Here is a 20,198-nt window from a genome sequence, read left to right on the forward strand (position 1 = left end):
CCCAACTTGTGCTCTGTCTCTATCAAAAATAAACAAACAAAAAAATTTTTAAAATACATTAAAGCAAGTATATATAGATATATATATTTTTCCTTTTAAGTGCATTGTAAAACGAAGGGGCTTTAAAGCTCTCCCAGGAAGAGGAAGGAAACCACTGGAACGGCAAGCAGGAAGGCGCACTAGGCGTGGTTCATGCGTCACTGGCCACTTGTGTAAAAATGTTAGGGAATTTCCAGTTATCCACTGGCACCCAGGGTGCTACAGCCAGTCTTACTCCTTAGAAGGAACGGCAGACGCACAGGGGAAGAGAAGACGCTGTGCACAGAAGTGCGTAGAAAGACGCTTTCCAAGCTAAGAATCACATTTGTGCTGCAACATACGTGCTCAGTGAAAGAGAAATGGGGTAATACTAAAATAAAACAAATTTGCTTGCAGCTTTAAAAAACTGCCTTTATTCAGAATCGTTTTTAAAATCTTACCATTATGAAAGTTTAAAAAAATATAGCACTCGGTGCAATGAAATACTACATTTAATTATTATTCAAACACTTAAGGCAGGTTTCTCACAGTTTACATGTGAGAATTTAGCATGATCCAAACTCAAATATCCATTTCTCGTATCTTTCGATATCTGCAGCAGAAACTGACTTAGAAACTTTTTTTAAAGCCATTTCAAAATCCTCCATAGTTGTAGGCATGTGCATTTCCTCTTTTGAAAGATTTCTGATTTCTTCTGGGGTCAAACCTTCAATACGCCTTCTCATTGCCATCAAGGATGCATCCCTAGTTTTTAAATTAAAACACACACAGTGTTATTTTGATTGAATATAAACCTGGGGAAAGAAAACTTTTTCAGTATGTGTTACTACTCTGTTATTATCCATACTAGACATATGTAGTATTGCACAGAATCTTGTATCAGATACAAGGCTTGTTCTGAGTTGTTTTTTAGCAGTTAAATCTTCCAAGATGAAAATAAGGATATTAGTTTAAATGAATGATACTGAGCAGGAAGCCCGAGGAAAAGTGAAAGGGTATTAACAATGACGCTAGCAATTGAATTTCTAAGTGGCTGATAAAATAAACATCAGAGAAGAGAGAACCTGTTAGCTGAAAAATATTTTCTACCTGTGTAAGAAAAACTAAATGATCAAATCAAGGTGTTTCTCTTTTCCCTTCTGTATTAGTTTTGTTTGTTTTGGGGGTTTTTATGGTTTTGTTTTTAAAGAAGAAACTTAAGATTTAAGGACCTCTGCTTTCACCAAGTTTCACCTTGGATAACAGCCACCATTTATGCCAAGGGGCCTGCTGGGGATTCCGTCTTCCTCTCTCTCTGCCCCTCCTCCCCTACCGACCTCTCACACGCTCTCTCTCTCTCTCAAAAGTCAATAACCTTAATAAACATTAAAAACAAGTATATATAGATATTTATTTTTTCCTTTTAGGTACACTGTAAAACACAGCTGCTTCACAGACACACATTAGTTTTCACTAATCCTCATGACAACCTGCGTGGGGAGCTTACTTTACAGTGAGTACCTTGCTGATAAACATATGAACTAATACTTAGATCAGGACAAAACCTACTTGAATCAACTGGATTAGAGATTTGTTTCTTTTTCACTGCTGTTCCTATCATATTCGGGACACTTGCACTGAAAATGAGATCGTACTCTCCTTGAGTATGCCCAATCAGTTCCACAGTTCTATTTCTTACAAAAAAGTATATGGAAAAGGCACAGCAACATTTTTTTAATCCAAGAATTACTGATTTTCTATATTACACCAGTTGTTCTAATACCAAATTCTCAAACTTGGAGTTTTCAAATGCACCACACTGTTCAGTGACATGCAAAACACTCAAATTCTTACCAGCACCTTACCACGAACTTAATACCAAAACTTGTGTCTCTGACTACAAACTGTAATATAGGTCTTTATTCTTCACCTATCTTATTAATTCGGCGTAAAAGCTTCCTAACAGAAGTTAATACCCACAAAAACCTATGCTTTCAAAATAATTCATACCTGCACACGTTGGTAATGTCCGCACCCGAATAACCTTCCATATTTTCTGCTATACTTGCAAGGTCAACATCATCAGCCAATTCCAGCTCACGTAGACTTATTCGTAACAGCTCCTCCCTGCCTTTTGCTAATGATGGAAACAAATTTTTAAATGTTAAGCCTTCAACATAAATATAATCAAGTCTACTTTGTATAAGAAGTTGGTTTTCCAATTCTTAGAGCTCATTTGCTTAAAAATTTAAGAGACACTCCTCGCTATTTAAAATTTCCTGGCATCGAGGCTTTCAGGTTCTAGATAGAGCCAAACCAATTAATACAAGCAGAGACATCCTACAAGTGTCTCCTTAAAGGAAAGTCAATTAATACCAGATTTTAAAATCTCTAAGCAAAACTACCTAACAGTTAACATGAGCTTTCTGACAAGATTCAAATGAAGATACCTGATGGTAATGGAATATAGATTCTTTTCTCAAGACGTCGTCTTAATGCCTCATCAATATCCCAGGGAAAGTTAGTAGCTGCCAGAACCATAACCATCTTGGAAGGGTCATCATTTTCAGAAGCACCCCCAACACCTACGAAAAAGGGTGAGGAGAATGTAAAAAGACACTAAGTCAGTATACAAACTAAAGCTCAACTACTTAAAGATCATCTCATATTTGGTACTAAATTACAAGGTAGTGTAATTGTTAAGCCTCCCTACGACTTCTTAAGCTAATTGGTACATAGATGAATTTGGGGCCCAAGAAAACTAAGTTTTAGTGTGCAAAAAAGAAAAAAAAAAACACCTCAAAATAGATTTAATCAAAAGACCAGCTCAGCTTAACTGTATACCAATTTCTGCAATTTTTCAAAGCATCCGTATCCCTGAGGCAAAGTTATTTGCACTTATTTCAATTTCATTGCTAACAATAAGAAATGCGAGCATATCCCACGAGGCTCTGTGAATCGCCGTTATTTCTGGCATGTCCCCACAGTCAGTGCACCCGGTATACCGTCAACCTCCAGGACCTACTGCCAGCCCTCTCCGGTCGTCTGGAGCGTGTGGCTTAGCACCAGGAGGAGAGCTCAGTCCGTGCGCAGACGCACACATACCATCCATCTGAACCAGCAGCTCTGCTTTCACCCTCCTGCTTGCCTCGTGCTCTTCTGAAGTCCCTCTGCGACTACAAATGGAATCGATCTCATCGATAAATATGGTAGCCGGGGAGTAAAATCGAGCCTAAATAAAGAAACCATGTAACACCAGGTTTTTATTTCATTTAAAAATAATCCAGAGCAATCAGGAGAAGAGCCACAACGCATCTGTCTCGTCCTAATTCTGGGGGGAGAGGACAACCTGGAACAGCTAAGAGATCGCGTCTAACATAAGCTTACCATTTACTTAAATCTTACATGGCTTTTTTCGTGACACTAAGTACTTGAGCTGGCAATATATATTTACTCACGAGTGATACACATACAGAATTACCTTGTATGCTGCAACAATAAGGACGACAATGGCCAGAAAACATTTACAGATATTTGTACGTGTTCTCAAGTTCTAGAAGAAACTGGTTACAGACAACCATTACCTTAAATAAAATCATATAGATTCCCTCTAAGAAATCCTCATTAAATTGCCATTTTTCATTTGACAATACATTTATTACAGTAACTAAAGAAGTTCATTATTAATCATTTTTAAATGAAGTATCCAAACTTACAGAATCAATGCACAGGAGGGTTTGGAGCTAAATGATGGCAAAGATTTCTCAAAACACGGCTTAGTGAACCAACAGCACTTTTCAAAGGTTTTTCCAAAAATAAAAGTCTGCAATGGCAAGTGAACATTATGGACTTGAACACGCAATTATACTGGGTCTACAATTCTCTTGGACCGTGAGTTATAATCTCGCATCCTCGAAGAGGCAATTCACTGTTTTGGAAGCACTGTGCCTCCAAAGCATGGATTCAGTTTTAGTCTGTCCACCTGGAAAATCCTTACATTTTTAAATCTCATTTTCTCTTTTAGTTGAAAATCTGAATTCTAAGTCATCAGTTCCCTCCACAGGGACAATCTATTTTTTTTTTAAGTTTATTTATTTTGAGAGAGAGGGAGAGAGAATAAGAGTGGGGGAAGGGCAGAGGCAGAGGGAGAGAGAATTCCAAGCAGGCCCCACACTGTCAGCACAGAGCCTGATGTGGGGCTCAAATCAGGAACTCAGGGATCATGACCTGAGTCGAAATCAAGAGTCAGACGCTCCACTGACTGAGCCACCCAGGCGCCCTGGATAATTTTTAATTAAGGTGTCCTGATTTGATTTTAGGCAGTACGTACAAAAATTTTTGTACTCTTTTCAAATAATAGGAAAAAAAATAGAGGAGAAAACAAGAAAAAAAAAAAGCATCCAAAAAATATTCTCAATTGAAATTCTATCAAGAAACCACCTGTCAACAGAGCCTACACTAACAAAAATTAAATTTCAACCTACTTGTTGCCATACAAAGAAAAAACTTAGTAGATTCTTCCCAACTATTCAGGGTCTGCAGAATGGTCTGACTTAAAGCAGAGGCTACAAGGCACATGTAAATTGGCTTTGGATGACATGGAAAATATTACAGAAAGATTCAAATGTTTTGGCCCGCACAGCATCCCTTCTGGTAACAGAAGTCCACCTTTTCATTCATTAACCACCCTTTTACATTCTTGTTCCACTACTTCAAGAGAGGCCAACTCTTTTGAAGTTACAGGGGCATCATTCAGGCCTCGCCAATCAGATCACTCCCAATTCTCTAACCAAAATGATGGATTGAAGCACGGGCCTGTGACTCAAAACAGGCCAAACATTAATCCCTGGAATTCTTCTGGAAGAACTGAGAGATGAGGGCTAATTCCTCTGGGATTACCTTAAAGACAATAAACACAAGGCTTAAGGCTCTGATAGCTATCTTCACCACCACTCAGGACTGCCCCAAATCAAAGCCAACCCACAGGAAAATAGAGGCAAAGGTCAGAGAGACATTCCCAAAAACATCTGAATTGCTAGATCTTGGTAGGTCTAAAAATCTAAAACATAACCTCCAAAAATTCCTAGTTACATGACCCAGTATATTATTCTTTTAAACTCATTCGAGTAGGTTTCTGACACTTGAAAATGAAAGTTCTTAGGGGCGCCTGGGTGGCGCAGTTGGTTGAGTGTCCGACTTCAGCCAGGTCACGATCTCGCGGTCCGTGAGTTTGAGCCCCGCGTCGGGCTCTGGGCTGATGGCTCAGAGCCTGGAGCCTGTTTCCGATTCTGGGTCTCCCTCTCTCTCTGCCCCTCCCCCGTTCATGCTCTGTCTCTCTCTGTCCCAAAAATAAATAAAAACGTTGGAAAAAAATTTTTTTTAAATAAAAAAAAAAAGAGAAAATGAAAGTTCTTGACAATGCAACAAAAATTATACCATTAAGTTTTTGTATGTGTTTGTTACCATGTCATAAGAAAACTCCTGTATACACTTATATTTATGTGACATTATTTAAAATACAAGCCTTGAGGCATGTTTGCTTTGAGAGATTTCTGGGGGACAGGGGTGGGCCCTCAAGGAGAGGCAAGTCCTCTATAGAGCAGTCAAAACAAGATATGAGAGGCAGTATCACTTTACTCCATAAGAGAGCCCATATGGTGAACAGAAGAAAAAAAAAAAAAACAAACAAAACAACTAAGCTAGTTTTAAATCTGAGCTCTAATCAAAAGTCACCAAGGCAGAAGCTCCAAACTGTAGGCACTGGCTTGTGATTAAGCCCCTACCTAAGCAGGCAACTCAAAGCAGCACATTCCAGATAAGCAGTCATTTATTTAGAGATGGTAAACACCAGGGAAGCCAGTAAAAAATAAGCTGTTTGATATACCTTCATAAACCTCACTATAAAAAATAATGTAAATTAATACTTTGAAACAGGCTTCCACACAGAAGAAAATGGTCAGTTTTCTCAAATATAAACCCTCCATTAGAAAATATATCAAATAATTCTTAAACAGAACAGCTAATTTCTATTTGCCCTTGTGAGTCAGGCTCTGTATTAGACAATTTATATGCATTAGCTCGTTTCACAGAAGTAACTCCTGTCGAATGGTCCTCTTTTTATAAAGCAACTGAGCATCAGGAAAGGACTCTGCCCACAGTTACCAGCTCGGAAAGCGAGAGAGGAGGGGTCTGAACCCAGGCCACCTGGCTCTAAAGACGCCCTACTTAGCCATTCACTCTTAGCTTACATTTTTAAAAAGCCTAGTTATTCTGGAATCCTGACAGTAGAATTTTCTTTCCCCTGAAGCAAATAAATGATCTAAGAGGTTCTCCACTAGATTCCTCTAGTGGCATAAATTATTGATAAGCTATTAAGAAGAACCTGTTAGAATTTGCATCCTGCCTTATAAGTTATCGAACCTGAAGGACAAAATAGGAATTGAAACAGAAGACTTTACAGAAAATGGATAACCTGGGGCACCTGGGTGGCTCAGCTGGTTGAGTATCTGACTTTGGCCCAGGTCATGATCTCGTGGTCCATGAGTTCAAGGCCCGCATCGGGCTCTGTGCTGACAGCTTGGAACCTGGGGCCTGCTTCAGATTCTGTGTGTCCCCCTCTCCCTACCCCTCCCCTGCTCATGCTCACTCGCTCTCTCAAAAATAAACATTAAAAACATTTTTTTAAAAAAGACATGGATAACCTGAAATTATATAAGGGTTTTCATTTGCTTGTTTTTATTCTGAGCCTAAGGAAGTAAGATCTAGCGTCATTAACATAGCCATCTAAGACTTCATCCATGATGGAGTCTTTAGAGTTAAGAATGCTAGCCATTCTCTATAATAAGTGTAACTCTGTTCTAATACATGTAACTACATGATTTTTTTTAACATTATTTTTGAGAGAGAGAGAGAGAGAGAGAGAGCGCACAAGCAGGGGTGGGGTGGAGAGAGAGGGAGACACAGAATCCGAATCAGGCTCCAGGCTCTGAGCTGTCAACACAGAGCCCAACACGGGGCTCAAACTCATGAACTGCGGGATCATGCCCTGAGCCGAAGTTGGACACTTAACCAACTGAGCCAGCCAGGCACCCCTAAACTACACAATTTCTTAAATGAGGCAAGACTGAAATCATCAGTGAAGCTTAGAGTCTGAAGTCTAAAAAGCTGTTGAATTCAATCTAAACACTCTACTAGAATTTGTTGAATTATATTCCTTCTGATATTCAGACTAGTGGGGGTGGAAGAAGGAAAAAAGAAACTCAAAGCTTAACAAGCAAAGAAGTAACAATCCAAAGACTGGGGCATTAAACGCAAGGTATTTACTATCTAGTTAATAGACTGGAGGTGATCTAAGTTCCATAACTACTTGATTTTCACCATTCTGCATTACTGTTATGACAGTGCATTTACCATATTATACCTAAGCCTACTGATTTAGAAAACAGAGTAATTTCAAACTCTTATAGCAGGTTAGTAATGCAGATCCCATAATGTGAGCATGCCCATAGGCCATCAGAGATGGCTCTTCCTCTAGAGGAAAGGAGACACGGAAAAAGTCGATTTACTCATGTGATTAAAGGATTCTAGCTTCGAAGGCACGGGAATCCCACTCTGGGCACATCACCTTGCCTCACTGTTCTACACACTGGAGATAGTTACGACTCACTTTCTCCCCTTTTAGAGGTAAAGAATCTTTAGAGGTGGCTCAAACGTTCACCATTTCGAACAGAAGACGGACAAGCTTCTCGGACTCTCCTCTGTACTTGGAAGTCAGAGTGGATGAGGACACATTGAAGAATGTTGTCTTGCATTCCGTAGCTACTGCTTTAGCAAGGAGGGTCTTTCCTGTGCCGGGTGGCCCAACCATCAACACTCCCTGTTGCAGAGACAAGAACATAAGTGAAGAGATTTACCTGCCACTGTTCTAATTCATAAGAATTCCATTACTACGAATTTGCAACTAATACATAATATTAAGACAAAACATAAACAAAAGGATACTTTAGCACAAATTTACTTTTCTCCTTATAAAAGGTAACTACATTAGTAAAAATCTGGAACTCAGAAATGAGAAAAATATAATCAATATTATTGATACTATAATAATCACACTCTAACACATATACCAATATTATTTGGACATATTGCCTCCTAGTCTTTTGGTTGAACAAATTAGTTTTTTTGTTACACAGCTGTACTCAAAGTAGGTCTAGAACTTTGTAGCTTGCTTATCATTTCATATTTCAAGAATTCTTCATAAGTGCAGTTAGCCATCAGCACATTTTCCAAATCCAAGAAAGGTTTTTTCACTGTCTTTTCAGAGAGCTCATGACTTTTTAAAAAAAGCACCTACTCGATACAGATGTCTCCATCTCTTAAAGACAAACGCAAGAAGTAGAGGATACAAGTGTAGCATCTTACATAAAACAGCGCTTCTGCATTAGGCAACTTGTTCATAGGCTAATACACGCTCACTCGAAATCAACTTCCCAAAGGTCACACTGTACCTATTTCTTATTCTGGGAACCTTGCAAGAGCTTTGGTCTAAACGAAATTCTGAATGACATACCTTCTAATTGAAAGCTTTTCTTACCTATTCTTTCTCCCCTCACTTCCCTGAATAAGATACATACGAGTTGTCCACAGCGGTACACGCCCTTCACGCCGTCAGTGCCATAACACTAACAAACTTACTTTCCATGGTCTCCTGATGCCCTTAAAGAATTCTGGCATCCACATGGGTAACACCACAGCTTCCTTGAGCAGCTTTTTAGCTTCCACTAAATCAGCAATATCGTCCCTGAAAGAGGAGAGATTTTGTCAACAAGCTCTTATGTTCCACATTTAGCTCTACGTAGTCGTCCCCGAGAGCTGCTGGAGGCACACGGGCTCACAGCGCCCACACAGTGCCCGCCCTCCCGCAGCACACCGTGACGAGGCCCGCCGCACCGACCGGCGGACGTGCAGCACAAGCTCACTCTCGAGTTCCTGGCAGGAAAGACTGTCCACCCGGTGAAGCAGAACACAGGTCTGTGGGCCCACTGAGATCTTAGATCAGGTGTCTCGTTTTACATTCCTGCTCTTGTGATGCTCATTCCATAAACTCCGTGACTTAGAAACGATGAGCCCGTTAAAAACAAACAAGCAAACGTAAAGAATAAAAAGGGCATAGAGCGGAGCCAGGCTGCAATACTGCCGCTTTGCCTCCAACCCTCCTGAGAGGTAGACCCCAGAGATAAAGAGTATCAGACAGACCGCCACGAAGTCATCTCCAACCAATAGAAAACTCTACTGCTGCTACACGTGGCATTTCCATGAAAATAAATGCTCACTGTACAAATCTCAAATACCAAAAAACATTTGGAAAACATCCCCAGAGCCATCCCTAAAAATCATTAAGGGAGCTTTTAGAACTCAGTGCAACAATGATACTTCTTTGATTCAATGTAATATTAAACAAGTTCAGAGCCATTACTAGAAATCAGAGAAAATAAAAGAAACACCCATGGGATAAACCTATAGGTAACAAGCAACATGGGGCTCCTGGAAGGCTCAGTCCGTAAAACACGAGACTCTTGATCTCAGGGTCGTTAAGTTCAAGTCCTACTTGGGCACAGAGCTTATGTAAAAACCAAAACAAGCAACACACATGCAGTAAGAGTCATTGCCATTTCACCACTGGAGGATGTCCCAAAAAGAAGATGGAAATTTCTGTGATCTTCTTCTCGTTCTGTACGGAAGATTTTCTTATTTAATATAAACTTATTTATCATTTGTTATAATCAAATCAAATCGAATCAAATCGTTTCAGACAGACACTTGATACAGCCTGAACCAAGTGTTGGGTTCACACTACATGTACTCTGGGTCCATCCCCAAGGACTAATCTTCAGCGCATGCCCACACTGGTTCCGTTTTCTTTTCCTAAAAGCATTATCCCATTATCTTGTTGTGATATAACTTACCATCGAACATTGGGATTCTGAGAAATTATATCTCTTTCCAAAGCTTCTACTAAGTCCTTATCATATCCAGTACTATCAAATTTACTTGTCTCTGGTTCTGTAACTGCAGCAGGTGATTTGTTCTACATTGGGAGAAAAAAACAAAACAAAACAAAACAATTATATTTTGTTTCTGTGAGTCAGACACAAAGACTGGACTCCAGTGATATTTTTTTAAAGAGCTAATATAATAGTACAAGTAATAAGGAGAGAATCAAAGACTATTAAGTCATCCTTCTACACCAACATCAGAGTTATCAGAGTTTCATATTCAACTTTTACATAAAAAGTATGACAAAAGTGCTCAAGTGAAACAAAAATATTATGTATACGAACTGGCAAGAATCAAGAAATCAATACTGAGATGAACTGTGGTTACTAAGGAATACCAGATATGTGTGACATTTATCTCAAAGCTTTAGGGGACATAAGGTTAAAGGCAGACGGTTTCTGTAGCTAAGATTACAGCTCACTCCTAACCACCTACTTGGCCCCCACCAATGCTCCTAAAACATCCCTTTCCACAGTTCCCACCCCACTCCAAGAGACACCTCCATCCCTAGGTGGGATCCCCTCCTGTGCTCTGTGCCCAGTTCTTAGGGTCACAGCTCGTAAGCCATGTACGAAAGTACTGCAGGGCACAATGGCAAACTCACAGAGCACTGCAGGATAGTTTACATTTTTGAGGGAAACCCAGCAGAATCTGTTGAACACTGGGTGAACTACCAGTTCCAGGTAGTTCTGTTTCTACATTAAAACTACTACATTCCTTTCAATAATGCCACATTTTTGTGAAGGTGCGTTTCTGGCAGTTTCTGTGATAAAAGGAATAGTGGGAAAATCAAGGTGAAAGAGGAATGACAGTGAAATGTCTACTCTGCCTCCAAAGTCTGAGAAACTGAACTGTGTCCAACAAGTGCTGTTAGGACATGGCAAAGTGCTCTGAACCTAACTTCTTCACTAATGGATGGGTATTCTCTTTGTCCTACGAGGTGCTGTAAAAAATTAGAGATACTCATGAATTTTATATAAGGCAAGAAAATGTACGAAGCTCTGAACTATGGTAAATATTTACTTGGCCTTGTACCAGAATTCCTACCCTGTCTCATTAACATTGGTTAGCCCGTAACATGATTTCTTAGTGGTGGGATCTAAAAGTATTAATGTATCCACTTAGCCAATATTTATAATATTCAAAAGTCTTACACTATATGGTAAAAAAAGTATGTCTCACAATATACATATTCAATATCTGATACTAACATAAAAAATTCAAGGAAGGTATTGTGCATTTAAAAGAGGAGAAGGTCGGGGCACCTGGCTGGTTTGGTCAGAAGAGCATGCAACCCTTGATCTCAGGGTTGTGAGTTTAAGCCCCACACTGGGCGTAAAGATTACTAAAAAAATTAAATTAAAAAAAAAAAATAAGGGCGCCTGGGTGGCTCAGTCGGTTAAGCGTCTGACTTCAGCTCAGTCATGATCTCGCGGTTTGTGACTTTGAGCCCCGCATCAGGCTCTGTGCTGACAGCTCAGAGCCTGGAGCCTGCTTTGGATTCTGTGTCTCCCTCTCTCTCTGCCCCTCCCCTGCTCATGCTCTGTCTCAAAAATAAATAAAAACATTAAAAAAAATTTAAAAAAAGGAGGAATCCAGCAAGAAAAAAGAATTGTATACTATAACCAACTGATGTTTATTCCAGAGATGCAAGGCTAGTTCAATACATAATACACACACACACACACACACACACACACACACACACACACACGTAATCTATATATTAACACACTAAAGAAGGAAAACTATAGCATCATACAATAGATGCTAAAAAAGCATCTGGCATAACTCAACATCCATCTAGAATAAAAACTCTCAGACAAACAGGATTAAAGAGGAACTTCTTCAACATGGTAAGGAGCATACACAACAAACCTAGCATTAATGTTTTATTTAATAAAGAAACACTGAATGGCTTCCCCCTAAAACTGAAAACAAGCTAGAATGTCCACTTTCATCACACTTATTCAACACAGCGCTAAAAGTTTCAGCCAAAGTAACAGAGCAAGAAAAGGAATAAAAGCATCTAAATCCAAAAGAAAGAAACAAAAATGTTCTATTTGCAAATGACATGATGTCTACTCAGAAAATGGTAAGGACGCTACAAAAATTCTCCTAAAATTAATAAATGACTTCAGGAAGGTGGCAGGACACAAGACAAATATACAAAAGTCAATTTCATCACTAGAGAAATGCAAATCAAAACCTCAGTGAGATACCAGTTCATACCATCATGATGGCTATCATTAAAATTTGTAAAAGCAAAAAACACAGAAAATAACATGTGTTGGCAAAAATGTGGAGAAATTGGAACCTGTGTGCATTATTGATGGAGATGTAAAAATGGTGCAACCACTGTGGAAGTTTGGTGATGCCTTGAAAAATTAAAAACAGAATTATACATGACTCAATTCCACTTCTAGATGGATATATATATATATCCATATATCTCCAAAAGACTTGAAAACAGGGTCTCAAAGAGATTTTTATACACCAATGACATGGAAGCATTATTCACAATAGCTAAAAGGTGGAAGCAACCCAGTGTCCATTGATGGATGACTGGATAAACACCAATGGAGTTGGTGAAATTCTGACAGACTTTATACTAAGTAGAATAAGCTAAGAGAAAAGGCAAATACTGTACAATTCCACTCATATGAGGTACTTAAAGCAATCAAATTCATAGAGACAGAAAGTAAAATAATGGTTGCCAGGGGCTGAGGAAGGGAGGAATAGGGAGTCTGATACTATGATTTGTATTAAGTATATATTCAGTCTAACTCCCATTCCTGGCACACAGTTCCTACAACGCTTGTAGTTTCTTAAGTGATAAGAACTATGGGAAGATCTTTTGCTATAATATTTAGTTTTTGTTCCCAGCTCCTAAAATTGCTCCAGAGCAGTAAAGATGAAGAGGTGTCCTTTGTTATTCTTAACAGGCCCCTTTGCACCATGCCTGCGCTTATGCTAACACCTTAAGTTTTGGAAAGCCCCTAGATAACCACAGGATAGGGCTGTTGTCAAGGGAACCAAACAGGTGATTAAAGTGTTGGAACTTCAGCCCTACCCCACCAACCTCTGGCAAGGGGAGGGGGCTGAAGGTTCAATTAATCACCGATAGCCAATGATTTAATCAATCACGACCACATAATGAAGTCTCCATAATAACCCAAAAGGATGTGGTTCGGAGACCTTCCAGTTTGTGAACACATGAAGGTGCTAGAAACGTGGCATGCCTGGAGAAGGCACAGAAGCTCCCATATACCTTGCCCTATGCTACTCTTCCATCTGGCTGTACCTGAGTTGTATCCTTTGTAATAAACTGGTAGCCCGGTATAAACTGTTATTCCTGAGTTCAGTTAGCTGCTCTAGCAAATTACTGAACCAAGGAGGGAGTCATGGTAGCCTCTGATTTATACCAGTTGATCAGAAACACAGGTGACATCCTGACTTGCAAGTGGTACTGATGTGGAAGCAATCTTGTGGGACTGAGCCCTCACCTGTGAGATCTGATGCTAACTCCAGGTAGAGAAGTGTCAAACTTAAGTTGTAGGATATGCAGCTGGTGTTGGCAAGTTGGTTGGTGTGGGGAACCCTACACACTTGGAATTCAGAAGTGTTCTGTGAGCAGGGAGTAGGCAGAAGACAGGGTTTTCCTTTTCAGGGAGCTATTTATTTATTTATTTAATGGGTAGAGTTTCAGTTTTGCAAAATTGAAAATGCTCCGTGATGGATGGTGGTGATGGTACAACAATATAAATGTACTTAACTTCACTAAACTGCACACTTAAAAATGGTTAAAATGGGGGGAGCCTGGGTGGCTTAATCAGTTAAGGGTCCGCCTCTTGATTTTGGCTCAGGTCATGATCTCAGGGTTGTGAGATTGAGCCCCGTGTCAGGCTCCATGCTAAGTGTGGAGCCTGCTTAAGATTCTCTCCCTCTGCTCCTCCCCAGCTCTCTCTCTCTCTCTCTCAAAAAAAAAAAAAAAAAAAAAAAAAATATATATATATATATATGTGTGTGTGTGTGTATATGTATATGTGTGTGTGTGTATGTGTACATATATGCTAAAATGGTAAACTTTGTTACTTCATATTTTTAAAAAAATTTTTTAAATGTTTAGATTTATTTTTGAGACACACACACACACACACACACACACACACACAGAGTGTAAGCAGGGGAGGGGCAGAAAGAGAGGGAGACACAGAATCTGAAGTGGATTCCAGACTCTGAGCTGTCAGCACAGAGCCTGATGGGGGGCTTGAACCCAAAAATGATGAACCAACTGAGCCACCCAGGCACCCCTATGTTACATTATATTAAAACCACCATTAAAATATATATTTTTTTGGAAAGTCAATTCTGTTTCCATATACAGTACTAGCAATGAATAGGTAGACACTGAAATTAGAAATACAATACCACTTACAATCACTTAAAAAAAGTGAAACAAATGTAAAATCTAACAGGACATCTGCAAGACTTGTATTCTGAAAACTATACAATGCTGATGAAAGAAATAAAAACTCTAAATAAAAGTAGATAAATAACATGTTCATGGACTGGAAGACTTGATATAATAAAGAGGTCAACTTTCCACAAACTGATATACAGATTTAACATGATTCAAAACCTCATGAATCAAAACCTCAGCAAGATTCTTTGTAGATGTAGAAAAGCTGATTCTATGGGAATGCAAGCTGGTGCAGCTACTCTGGAAAACGGTATGGAGTTTCCTCAAAAAGCTAATAGAACTACCCTACGACCCAGCAAGTGCACTACTAGGCGTTTATCCATGGGATACAGGTGTGCTGTTTCAAAGGGACACATGCACCCCCATGTTTATAGCAGCGCTATCAACAATAGCCAAAGTATGGAAAGAGCCCACATGTCCATCGAAGGATGAATGGATAAAGAAGATGTGGTACATATATATATATATATATATATATATATATATATATATATACAATGGAGTATTACTCGGCAATCAAAAAGAATGAAATCTTGCCATTTGCAACTACGTGGATGGAACTGGAGGGTATTATGCTAAGTGAAATTGTCAGAGAAAGACAAAAATCATATGACTTCATTCATATGAGGACGTTAAGAGACAAAACAGAGGAACATAAGGGAAGGGAAACAAAAATAATATAAAAACAGGGAGGGGGACAAAACAGAAGAGACTCATAAATATGGAGAACTGAGGGTTACAGGAGGGATTGTAGGAGGGGGGATGGGCTAAATGGGTAAGGGGCACTAAGGAATCCACTCCTGAAATCAGTGTTTCACTATATGCTAACTAATTTTGATGTAAATTTTTAAAAATAAAAAAAATAAAATAAAAAGATTCTAAAATTTATACGGAAAAAGAAAGGAACGAGAATAGCTAAAACAATTTTGAAAAGAAAGAATGAAATGGGATGAATCAGTCTACCCAATTTGAAGACTTATTAGACAGCTCTAGTAACCAAGACTGGGTAGTACTGGTTGAGAGGCAGATACATGTATCAGTGAAACACAACAGAGAACCCAGAACTAAAGGCACACAAATATGCCCAACTCATTTTTTAAAAAAAGGTATAAAAGCAATTCAGTAAAATATAGCCTTTCCAACAAATGGTGCTGGAGAAATTGCACATGTATAATAACTGAACCTCAACCCAAGCTTTACACAAAAATCAACTCACAACAGATCATGAGTTTAAATGTAAAACATAAATTTATAAAACTTCTAGGAAAAATATAGAAAATATTTAGGATCTAGGGCTAGGCAAAGAGTTAAAAACTCAATACCAGAAGTACAATTTATAAACTGGAATACTGGACTTCAAAATTAAAATATTTTGCCTTGTAAAAGATCCATTTAAAACAACCAACAGACAAGTTTCACACTGAAAGAAAATAGTTGCAGAACACGTATCTGACAAAGGGCTAGTACCCAGAATATATAAGGGACTCTCACAGCAAAACTAAAAGGCTACCGATATGGGAGAAGATACTTGCAAATGACATATTAGATAAAGGGTTAGTATCCAAAATCTATAAAGAACTTAACAAACATCCAAAAAACAAATAACCCAGTGAAGAAATGGGCAAAAGACATGACACTTTTCCAAAGAAGACATCCAGATGGCCAACTGACACATGAAAAAATGCTTAACATCACTCATCATCAAGGAAATACAAATCAAAACCACAATGAGATACCACCTGACACCTGTCAGAATGGCGAACATTAACAACTCAGGCAACGACAGATGTTGGCGAGGATGCAGAGAAAGGGGATCTCTTTTGCACTGCTGGTGGGAATGCAAACTGGTGCAGTCACTCTAGAAAACAGTATGGAGGTTCCTCAAAAAATTAAAAATAGAACTACCCTACGACCCAGCAATTGCACTACTAGGTATTTATCCAAGGGATACAGGTGTGCTGTTTTGAAAGGGCACATGCACCCCCATGTTTATAGCAGCGCTATCGACAACAGCCAGAGTATGGAAAGAGCCCAGATGTCCAGCGACAGATGAATGGATACAGAAGATGTGGTATATATATACAATGGAGTATTAGTCAGCAATCAAAAAGAATGAAAACCTGCCATTTGCAACACCGAGAATAAAATTAGAGTATATTATCCTAAGCCAAATTAGTCAGAGAAAGACAAATATCATAGGACTTCACTCATATGTGGAATTTAAGACACAAAACAGATGAACATAAGGGAAGGGAAGCAAAAATAATATAAAAACGGGGTGGGGGGGACAAAACATAAGAGACTCTTAAAAATAGAGAACAAACTCAGGGTTGCTGGAGGGCGTGTGGATGGGGGGATGGATTAAATGGGCAAAGGGCATTAAGGAGGGCACCTGCTAGGATGAGCACTGGGTTTTCTACGTAGGGGATGAACCACTGGATTCTACTCCTGAAACCATTATATGCTAATTTGGATGTAAATTAAAAATAATAATAAAATAATAATAAAGAACTCTCAAACCCCAACGGTAGAAGGACAACCCATTTTGACAACAGGCAAAAGACCTGAAGAGAAACACTGTGGGTGGCTCAGTTGGTTAAGTGTACAACTTCAGTTCAGGTCACGAGCTCACTCACAGTCCATGAGTTCAAGCCCCAAGTCAGGTTCTGTGCTAAGAGCTTGGGGCCTAGAGCCTGCTTTGGACTCTGTGTCTCCCTCTCTCTCTGTCCCTCCCCCACCTCTCAAAAATAAACATTTTTTAAAAAATAAAAAAAAAAATGCACTAAAGAGCACGTGTCTGTGCTTGTATTTCCTTTCCTCTAGTCATTTGTACAGCTACTATTTAGAACAGACCAGCTCAATATAGAAAGATTGTCAGAATATACTGACTGCTGAAAAGAACAGATTACTTTATGATTCCACTTTTGGCAAAAAAAAAAAAAAAAAAAAAAAAAAAGTCATGTATATGGAAAGGATATTCCATGGGATTAACAGATCTCAGGAAGAGTAGTAATGTGAGTTTGAGGGGTTTTTACTTATTCTATTTTCTGATTTTCTAAAATGAATATGTAATAAAAGATTTTAAATAGGATAAAAGTCTATTCACCTTTTATGGCTTAATGGTTTTATTCCATGAAGTTTTCTGACTACCATCATCCTCTTCTTCTAAGAAGTCTGTTCTTTCTATTTATTTTTTTAAGTTTATTTATTTATTTTGAGACAGAGAGACTGCAAGCAGGGGAAACGCAGAGAGAGAGAATCCCAAGCAGGCTCCGCAGGGCCAGCGCAGAGCTCAAGATGGGGCTCGAACTCACAAAACCGAGATCATGACCAGAACGGAAATCAGCCACTCAACCAACTGAGGCACTCAGCCGCCCAGAAGTCTGTTCTTTTTAGTCACTAGTTACTACCACCATTCAGCATCTAATTACAGTAAACCCTTGGATTGTGAGTAACTTGTTTTGCTAGTGCCACAAGATGAGCAAACATTTCTAATAAATTTAACTTGATATACGAGTTATGTCTTGCACCACAAGTAGTATGTGATGCTGAACATCACAAGATCACAAGTGAGCCAATGGTTCCTCTCTCTCTCCGTCTCTCTCTCTCTCTCTGCGGAATTATGGGTAATAGTCTCCCATGCTCGGATCCCTGGTCTCAGGCTGCGGTGTTTGGCAGAAATCAGTGATTTTTCAGAACGCTGGAAGGTGCCCACAACTGGCACTAGTATATTTTTGTCACTTCAAAGCACCTATGGACAGTCTTTGCTTTTTCATACGAGAGTAAGCTCAGGAATGTTTTGCTTCCTTCTAGGTCAGGCTGCCTGAGATATAGACCCTTTCTTCTCCTGCCTTAGTTCCAGTTATGTTAAATACAGTATATGACAAGAGTTTATTAATATAGTACTGTAGTCAACATCCGTGCAAGCATATACAATGGCCTCCGTGCAGAAAAAGATTCTATTGAGCTAACAGACAGCAGTGATTCCATTAGTGACAGTCAAAGTCATCCTACACAATAACCCTCCTCTGTCTCATCTCCCTCACACCAGCCACGAAAGTTTTCAAAGCTAAGTGCAGGTTAATTTATTTATTCTTCTTTATATATTGTATTTTCTTTATTATTTTGTATTATATGAGAGTATTGTAATCATTTTTATATGAATATTTTTGGGTTTTGGAACGACATCTGAGTTTCCATTATTTCTTATGGGGAAATTTGCTTTGATATATGTAAGTGCTTTGGATTACAAGTATGTTTCCAGAACAAATTATGCTTGCAAACCAAGGTTTTGCTGTATTAGAAAACCATGATTTTTCAACTGTCATAGGAATAATTGATTTAGGCAAGGATCACTGGATGCTAAAACAAGTAAATGAAATGGTGATGAGAAATAGGATATTTACATAGTCTCAAGGTGTCTCCCCCCAAATTATTATAAAGGGAGAAAGAACAACTTCGCAGTGGAGAGCCCGGCAGACACCACCCTAACAAAGCACTCCAATTTATCTCAAGTCACAGGACAAATAAACATCCTGTACCTCTTTACATAATACACTGCAAAGAACAAAACTTCCCTTCAATGGTATTCCTGCCCAAAATGTATAACCTTAATCTAATCACAAGGAAACATCAGAAGAGCCCAAACAGAGAGGCACTCTACAAAATAACTGGCCTGCACTCTTCAAAAATGCCAGGCCCAAAACAGCAAGAACAAAAAGAGCAAGCCGAGAACATTTTCACAGCAACGAGACTAAGGAAACAGGACAGCCAAACGCAGCGTGTGCTCTCTTGCTGCACGAGGCTAGATGAGCTCTTGACGCCATTACTGGGATAACTGGCTGAATTTTATGAGGGTCTATGGATCAATGTAAAATATATGGCTTGTGACAACAGATTGTGTTTATGGGAAAGAATGTCCAAGTACTTGGGAAATACACTATCAAGTATTTAAGGGTAAAAGGGCATGATATCTACAACTTACTCATAATGCTTCAGAGAAAAAAAAAAAGTATATAGAAAGTGATGATAAAGCAAAAGGGGCAAAATATTTGCTAAAATTGGGTAAAGAATATATGGAAATTCCTTACACCATGCTTGCAACTTGTTTCCAAGTCTTAAATTATATCAAGATATAAAGATACAACAAATACCCAAAAATATCTGTTTAATAGTGAGTGGGAAAAATCCTAGGTGGAATATGACTAAGGTTTTGTTATACAGTCTGGTGGTTTCAACCACTAACAATTATCAAAATTTATAGTGTCTTCATTTTTAAGTTAATAAATATTTAATTTATGAAAATCAGTAACAGTTACCTTTTCCTCTCTTCCTTTATTTTGCTCTTTCTTTTCCCGACAACGAACAGCTTTCCCTCTGTCGTTGTGCAGACTGTGTGCAGATGAACGGTGAACTCTGGCAGTTGTATTTGGTCGATTACTGTGTGGTTTAGGGTCACCGTACTGAGGAGACTGGCGTTTTCTAGGTCCTGGCGAGGGCCTAATTAGACGCAAGATCATGAAAATCATAATGAACTCCTGGAGGTAGTCCAAATATACATGGACACATTATCATGTGTAAGTTAAAGTTTATGAACTAACGAAACCAAGGCAATAACGGAATACAAGACAGGACTGAATAA

General features: G+C 38.9%; 1 protein-coding gene across 2 annotated transcripts in view; it reads right to left on the reverse strand.

Moving 5' to 3' along the window:
- Window positions 1–429: 429 nt before the first annotated feature.
- KATNA1 (katanin catalytic subunit A1) overlaps window positions 430–20,198 on the reverse strand; it is a 42,796-nt gene continuing 23,027 nt past the window's right edge. For both annotated transcript variants that reach the window (XM_019831380.3, XM_003986638.6), the window contains exons 4-11: window positions 19,876–20,056; window positions 9,984–10,105; window positions 8,713–8,818; window positions 7,736–7,894; window positions 3,124–3,250; window positions 2,469–2,603; window positions 2,029–2,155; window positions 430–783 (exon numbers count right to left, since the gene is read on the reverse strand). In XM_019831380.3, coding sequence (XP_019686939.1) covers window positions 585–783; window positions 2,029–2,155; window positions 2,469–2,603; window positions 3,124–3,250; window positions 7,736–7,894; window positions 8,713–8,818; window positions 9,984–10,105; window positions 19,876–20,056 — 1,156 coding nt within the window. In that variant the 3' untranslated portion in view covers window positions 430–584. The remainder of the gene's footprint in view (window positions 784–2,028; window positions 2,156–2,468; window positions 2,604–3,123; window positions 3,251–7,735; window positions 7,895–8,712; window positions 8,819–9,983; window positions 10,106–19,875; window positions 20,057–20,198) is intronic.

This window comes from Felis catus, chromosome B2, assembly GCF_018350175.1.
Source record: "Felis catus isolate Fca126 chromosome B2, F.catus_Fca126_mat1.0, whole genome shotgun sequence".
Classification (NCBI taxonomy): Eukaryota; Metazoa; Chordata; class Mammalia; order Carnivora; family Felidae; genus Felis; species Felis catus.